The 8,620-nt window shown below is 29.2% G+C and overlaps 1 protein-coding gene across 1 annotated transcript; it reads right to left on the reverse strand.

Moving 5' to 3' along the window:
* Positions 1-4: 4 nt before the first annotated feature.
* Positions 5-7,270, reverse strand: LOC139504618 (serine/threonine-protein kinase PLK4-like; the record flags this gene model as incomplete). Its single annotated transcript, XM_071294666.1, is given in 15 exon segments — positions 5-133; positions 672-749; positions 1,003-1,118; positions 1,325-1,569; positions 1,774-2,416; positions 2,662-2,787; positions 2,789-2,913; positions 3,155-3,213; positions 3,739-3,768; positions 3,771-3,970; positions 4,177-4,265; positions 4,505-4,617; positions 4,878-4,992; positions 6,336-6,527; positions 6,670-7,270. Coding segments are annotated over 15 exon segments (2,545 nt in total), but the record flags the coding sequence as incomplete, so codon positions are not given.
* Positions 7,271-8,620: the final 1,350 nt, after the last annotated feature.

The raw sequence follows: 8,620 nt of genomic DNA on the forward strand, positions 1-8,620 counted from the left end.
TGTTTGACATATTCTAACAATTGTTTGGTATCTTCAGCCAGTCTCTGAGCTGTTTCCTCTGAATCTAGCACCAAGGATGTCCCAGTTTTCTCAATAATTCTCATACTACTGGAACTCATTGTGAATTTAGCACCTGAAAAATTAAAACAAACCCCATTACAATATGAAACAAGATTTTAAAACATAGAAAATTTAAAGTAATTTATATACTTTCATCAGTTTTGGGTGTGTTTATATATCTATATGATGATTTATATCTTATATTTATTTTTTTAAGTCCTAACTTTGATATCAAGATATTTTTTTTCCTTTCATGTTATTTTTTTTTTTTTTTTTTTTTTTATCATTTTCAACTTTTTTTTTAAAACATAATAAATTTTACGTTTTAACATGTTTAAATTCATTTAATAACACATTAAAATATGAGAAAATGACTACAATTTGCCAAAAAAGCCAGAAGTATCAGAGTTACAATATATATATAGTGTTAATAGAAAACAGGAGTACAATATACACACTGTGAGCTATAAAGCATGAAAATACCATGTGCATAAAAAGGTGGGGAAAAAAATCACACACAACATTAATTCTGGTAAAATGTGAGAGGAGTGAGTATGCACATCTATAAAGAAAGTAGTTCTGTTAGCTATAGCCACAATGTGTCGACTTACTCCATGAAGGGACGAAAGGATACGGTCTGGACTCCATTAAATCGCTTAGACTATCATCGTCTTCCAAAGGATGAGAGCCTTTTCAAAACATTTATCATGTTAATATCTCACCAAACTTAAATAACGATCACAAATCTATATATATATATATTTTTCAAACTTCTCAAAGATATATGGGGGAGAACAAACTTGTGCAAAAGACTTAATTCGTAAAACATACACATTCACATTTATATAGTTCACTCTTGTCACATAAACATTAGTAATTTTAATATTGAATAATTATTTTCAAAAAAGATAACATATACATGTTTCAAATTCCGAAACCTACCATCATAAAATACTGCTTCAAAGTCTGGAGACGGACTGTTTTCCATCAACATACATTTGGCTTTCTGTGTATACATAGTTATCTTTGGAGTCTTGGATCTAACCAGTTTGACAAATCTGTAAAAATACAAAATAATTAAATAAAAAATGTTTTTGCCTTGGGTTTTTAGTTTGTTTTAATTTTTGTTTCTTATATTTTTATAAAGTTTTGAGTGGAAATAATGATCAAACACATTTATTTTTAGAAAGGAGTTGAAAAAAGATTCAACCAAAAAAATATAATTATGTTAATGCAAGTAATTTCAAAAGGGGAGATAATTTACCTTGCTGCATACTGGTACTTCTTCCAATACTTTTCAGGTAACAGATCAAATACAAATGATTTGATTGGTTCAGTTGGCAGAGCAACAGGTTCTTCTCCAACTGGGTCCCCTTTGCCTCTGTTTGGCTGGTAAACATTGATTTTCTGACCATCAACAGATATAACCATGACTTCAACAACTTTTTCCACCTTTTGTTTCAGTTTGACAAATTCCATGCAAACTTCTCCAGATTCTAAAATGTTGACCTGTAAAACAAAATATAAACATCTTTACAATTCATCAAAACAAAGTATTCATTACCAAAAACTGAAATAAAATAGAATGTTTTACTTTCTATGCCAATTATTTTTCAACTTAAAATTCACAATTTTTTCTTTCAAGCATCTGAATTTAATGATTATTAATAAATTTTCATTTCATAATTACACCGCAATTCATAAGAAACTTACAATAGCATTTCTCGTTCTTTGTCTGATTGGTCGAAGACGAATGGCAGTTAATGGTAATACAACATCTCTAATTGTTTTGGTTGTTGAGCTTTTAGCTTCCTCTACCGATCGCTGGGATTTAATTTCTACTTTAGCACCTTGCGAATTAGAATCTTCTTCATCATTGTCAAGGAAGTTTTCTAACGATCGACTGCGTCCATATTTTTTCATCTGACTGTGTTGTCGTTCCATATTTTTTACACTGTCTTTAGATTTTTCGTGCCAACTGCCATGTTGACCAGTGGAGTGACTGTCACTATCAAAATTGAGTATTTTCTTTGTATTGTGTAGACTAAATTCATCCTGCGATGAAACGTCTGAGGCTACAGAAGGTTTGCTTATGTCGGTATGACTTGGTTTGTCATTGCTATGCAGAGACATGCTACAGGACCATCCTGATGAGTTACTTGGTGTGTTGGCACGATCCTGATATTTTGCTGGATCAAACTGTTGTCCGGCACGGTTGTTTTGTTGTTCTAAGTAATTCTCCATTTGTTTAGCTTTGAATAGTCTTTCTTGAGCTTTATCTTGGTTAGTATTCCTAAGGAAATGTCCAGAATCACCCTGCTGTTGATTCATTTGCATTCTTGCTGCTTCACGTTCACTGAAAATGGAGGAAAAAGTCATTCATTAATACTAGTCAATTGTTTTCTTTACAATTCTTATGTCTTCTTATCTATAAATGTCAGAAATAAAAGTTTGCCAATAAATCTGCTTTATGCAGCAAAATTAATTACAGAAATCTGAAAAAAAAAAAACAACCCCACCTTTTCAATTTCTTATAAACTTCAGTCTTTAAAAGTTTAATATTTCTTTTAATATTTTTAAATTTTTAATTGCTATGCCTACCTATCCCTCAGTCTAACTGGTGGAGATGGTGGGTGCCTCAATTGTGGCGTATTTGGTCCCGAAAAAAGGTTCAAATCCTCAGAATTCTTTGAGTATTTGTCTTTCTTCAATTGGTCCCTCGTCTCCTTCAGAGATTCCAGATTCCATAGGGAATGCTGGGAAGGGGCGGGGCCTTGTTGACACCCTGGATGCTGTGGTTGAAATAGTTGCCATGGTTCCTCTACCACTATCAATGGATGTCTCACCGAAATTCTATAAATAGAAAATATCATCATTAAAATATTTCAGTTACAAATCTTGAAATTTTTTAAACTTTGTTAAAAGAATTACTCTTTATACTTTGTTTTTTTAATCAGTTTTAATATCAAATGAAATTAGATTTTTTAAATTCTCTTTTTGTTTTGTTTAGTATCAAACAAGATAAACTAGACATAGAAAATAATATAAATGTATAAATTATATAAGCATAAGATAGGTGTATGTAGACAATTACCTGTGGACCTTTAAATTCTGTTGATGCATATTTAGTCATGAAAGGATGATTTAGCACCTCTGAAAAACAAAATAAATAAATATTAAAATCAATAAAAACAAATGTAAAGAAAATTTAAAGAAGAAAAAATCTATTGTTAAAATGGACTTTTATCTTTATATAAGTCTGTGTACCTAAGCTTAACATCTTGTAACTTTTAAAAGTGAAATGACTAAAACAAATAATTTCAAGTATAAATATACAAGTAAATGATAGTCATGTTTATTCTTGTTTCAAAAACTTTTCTTGACAAATTTGAAACTATTGAATATGATTAAGGGGTATAAAATATTAATTAATTGATGGAATATAGTCAATGGTTGGACTAATTTAATTTCCAATGACTTCAAGTACCTTAATTGGATAATATAATTAACTAAACATGTGGTAAATTTTCAAAAATATTTAATTCTAATTAAAACAAATAAATGAAATACTAAAAATAAATTAAAATTATACTGCCAAGATTTTTATCTGAATACATTTTTTTTTCAAATATTTTCTTCTTAATCCCCCTCCCAAAATATAAACTCATTCCTACATACCTGGTAAAGGAATTCTATCTTTTGGATTTTCTTCAACAATGATTGTAAGAGGTCTTTGGCCTCTTGTGATAAATGATTTGGGAGATCAAATGCTGCTGTAATAACTCTGTTCAGTGTACTCCTAACAGCATCTGTATCAAATGGAGGCTTGCCTACCATAAATGTGTACAACATACAACCTAAGGACCAGACATCAGTTTCTAAACCATGAGCTCCTCTTATGGCTATTTCACTACAATATAAATAATATTAATCATTAATAAAAATCTTTATAACTTTATTAAACAATGCAAAGACTACAAAAATTCAAATCTTTGAAGGAGAAAACTCAAGATTTATTTCTTTTTCTTGACATAATACAGAATATGCTTCATCTTTATACCTTAAGTCACAAGCAAAATTATCTATTTTATTCTTTTTAAAAGATAATATACTTACGGAGAAATATAATTTGGTGTTCCACACATGGTAAAATGTTTTTCTTCAGTATATTTTAGTTGTGTAGCAAGACCAAAATCAGCTATTTTCTACAAATATAAAAACATACATGTTTTAAATGTTAAGTTTGCTTTCCATAAGATTTAATAAGTCCATAAATAATTCAATGAAATTTTCTGAAATCTTTTTTTCTCTCCTACATTGAATTACACTTTTATTTTTTACATCTTTTTTTTAAAAGAAATTCAAAGGCAAATTTTAAATGAAACAAATAGAAATGCTTTAGACATGCATGGAAACAACATTAATGTTTTTATTATACACTTACAACGTCCATAGATTTTGTGAGTAGTAAATTGGCAAGAGTCAGATCTCTGTGGAGTATTCCGTGAGAGTGGAGATATAACATCCCTGATACAATCTGTACCATGAAGTGTCGAGCTGAAAATACAAATGCAAATGTTAAATAAAGATATGCACAAAATAGTTAACACACTGAAAGCTTCAATGTAGAAATTTATTCATTGTAAGAAAGTTTTATTATCATAATAGTGACTGTTTTCATACAATTTTATTGTTATTTCTGGGTTAAGTTGAATAAAGCTAAATTGTTGACCATTGCAGGTTTATAACCATGATTAATGTTACAGTTTTAATACACTTTTATTGTATTTCAGAGAATTGCTGTTAGAAATACCAACCTTCCAATTCAGATAAAACTTTGCAGTTGGCTTTAAGATATCTGTTGAGTTCTCCATTAGCGCAAATTTCAAGCACCAAGTACACATAGTTGCTGTCTTCAAAATAGTTGTACAACTGCAAGAAAAAAAAATTACAATGTTTTAAATTTACAACATGGGGGTGGCAGTTATTTAATCCATTCAAATTTCTTAAAGGGTTACATAAGCTGATCACAGATTTAAAAGGATTACATTATAGGACAAATACTTCAAAGAGAAGTTCAACTTTTCACCTGACCTTTGATCAATTGAACCCTTTAAAGTAATAAACTAAAGGTTAAATCAATACATTTAACATGCTAAGCATATTACTGCTTCAGTATATGGTCTGGATACTATTTTGGCACATTTACACAATCTAATACTTATTATTTTAAACTTTGCACCTAAAACTGACCAGTTACAACACTGCACTTAAGAAGTAGTGCATATCTGCACAGATTTGTTCCAACGTGCACTGAAAGTTACCGGTTAATGTTCGATTATCAAATTTTTGTATGCATTCCGTTATGCCAAAAAGGTTTGGCTATTTACGTTCAAGTGCCTTTAAGACTGAATGATCAAAAGAAAAATGGAAAGGCTTGAAAAGGTGTGTTTGAGATTAAACTCTTCAACATAATTACAAAATTTGAAAAATTTAAGGATGTTTTTTTTCCCCAAATCAATTTTTTATTCCTCAATTATCTTTCATGAAAATTAATTTCTTATTCCATATTTTTATTGTGATCCATCTAATTGAATTTAAAATATATCATGTTGTTAGCTGATTTGTTTATTGATCGTGTTGATGGGTTTGGACAATACAAGCTAAGTAATAAAGACATTTACAGTTAATTTCAAACAACACCCAAGCCAAATGATTAAATACTGATTTGATAATTAACAACATACAAGCTTACTAAAACAAGCAACCTAACACCTTACTAATCATTCCCTTTCATTAAAGTGTTTAACTAATCTCATTTCAAATGTTAATTTCATGCAATTGATGTCATTAAGGTGAGTATGGTTGACCTAATTAAGTATCTCACACAACAGCTAATTACTCAGTAATAATGACATAAGAATTACTTTTAACAACACCTTGATTAACGAGTCTGCAAGCCACCTACATGGATGATGATGTTTTATAGCTATGAACAATCAATAAATGTCCCATCTTACTCATCATCAGTTTCATCATCTCAAATCCAATATACAATCATACATGTGCATCAATGAAACTGACATTCTTAATAATAAACATGATAAATATCTGCATACTCCAATTAGAAGGAAATTAACATTGGTACTAGCGATGAAGTCACTTTCAATTAGCTCTTTTATCCTTTGTGCAAAAGATAACTATATAGTAGTGTAGAATAGCACTATGATAATTTTCATAGTCAGCATTGTGTTTGAAGTTAAATTTATATTCACCTCTAAAATTGCTGGATGCTTCAGTCTTGAATGAATTTCTACTTCTTTTTTCACTCTAGCAGCCATGCCAGCTGCCTTCATTAGTTTCTTGTCAATCATCTTTATGGCGACCTCTTCGCCTGTTTTGTTTGACCTTGCCCTGTACACACATGCGAAACCCCCCTTCCCCAACAAGTTCAACACTTGGTAATCCTGAAAAGATAAATGATTCTGTATTAGAAGATGCATTAACACTTAAATAAGTTTAAATCAAGGATGCATTTAACCTTCAAATTACAAAACATCAACAAAATACTAATTATTTTTAATTATGCAAATAAGATGACAAATTTACCTCAATACTCCCGTTCTCCTCATTGATACTGAAGTCACATGGTTTAATAAGTTCATCTTCATTAATTCTATTAATTTCACACTGATCACATGAATTATCTTCAACACTCATAATGTCTATTTCGTTTATAGAGAAATCACATGGCTTGCATAATTCCACTGATTTAATAACATCTAATGGTTTGAGTATTTTCTCCATGTTGGTATTGACCAAGTCAAAGAAAATTTGAGCTTTTGAAACATCACTATCAGAGAGATGATATTCCTCTAAGTTTTTGATCAACATTTTGAGATTTCATAGCTAACTGAATCCAAGCCCTGGATATATATACTATATCAAGGTTAAACATTGTCCATTTCATGTTTTTTCTTGTATCAAAACATGTATATCACTTGTTTATTTGATTAATTACAAACTAATTAATTTAGTCCAGCAGTTAGATGATTGAAACACAATCATTAATTAATCCCTTAATTGTAATGGGTGAGTGCTCCATGTTGTTATGTGCCATGTCCGGACAGACCATGCCTAGCATGACACCTATAGTGTAATTTCAGGATTAACAGTCATGTTTAGACTTGGAAAATTTATTCACCTGTACAAGATTATTTACCTGAAGGAAAAATAGTACCATACATTCTTTACATTATATCTTCAAAAGCATATCAGTTTGTTTACCCTTTAAATATTGTGTAGATTTAAAACTTTAAACTAAATTGTCTTTTTTAATTCCTAATTGATTTTTTGATAAAAAGCTATATTGATTTCAATCTATTGTCAACAAACTTGTCACCTTTTTCACAACATTAAATATTAAACAAAATAAATTATTCAAATGTTTTAGAATTGATTATGATCTAATATTTGTACTAACATTACATTCTTTTTTTTAATTGCATGCCTAAAGTCATTGAAAGTCATGTATAAATTTTATTTTGAAAACACCCTATTACTATAACAGTGTATTTATACAGAGATGGAATTTTTAACGTGCATGGTTTATCCTAAACAAATATTATATTGTCAACCTAATTCATTCAAATTCTTTCTTTATAAATTCATGTGATCAAAATCTTTGTTTCAATCGAAGCCCTAAACACTACTGTAAATAAAAGTTAACTGTTAAATAAGGGGGGTGGGGATCTGAATATCATGAATACATACATACATGACATGGATTTATTAAGTATTGTAACAAAACTCTTGTAACACTAGTACTTTTACCCATTCAAAGGGCTTTTCATTGACAACCCTACTTTTAACAAAAATCTAATTTTTAATCTAGACAATCATGACAATGGAATACTTTTGTACATATATTAGTTGTCAAAAGCCATTTCCCCAAAAAAATTACAAACAAAATACTTTTCAAATTTCAACAAGTACAATAAAGTAATTATAAGTCTAGATAAATTTAGATAATTATAAGAATTCGCAAATTTTGATTTGTAAAAAAGTGAAGCAAGAAAATATTTGAACTTACTGTTATTTTTTCCATGCACTGTGTATTACAATATCCACTTTATAATAAATAAAACATAAAGATGGACAAACACATGGTCAAGCGTTGTCACATATTTAATCCATCTGAAAATCCCTCTTTAATGAGCACATGAGATTTAGAAATTCTATAAAAGGACGCTAACTTTTAACAAATAGCTTTAAAATTTCAATAAAAGACTTAAAAATACTTGAGTAAATCTATATGATCAAACATGGCTTTTAAAAAGTTATGTCAACAAGCTAAAGAGACCACGCCAAATTACTAAATATGTAAAACTAACTGTACATTGAGTGAATTTAGAAGTTATTTAAAACCATTTAACTTTAAGGTTACAATGAACTCTGTATAAATTTACAAAATATGATGAATTTAATCAACATCATGAACATCTTAAGAAATAAATTTTTCAAATTGTAAAAATTTAATTTTAAATCAAATTCTATATAT

This window comes from Mytilus edulis, unplaced genomic scaffold (genome assembly GCF_963676685.1).
Source record: "Mytilus edulis unplaced genomic scaffold, xbMytEdul2.2 SCAFFOLD_700, whole genome shotgun sequence".
NCBI lineage: Eukaryota > Metazoa > Mollusca > Bivalvia > Mytilida > Mytilidae > Mytilus > Mytilus edulis.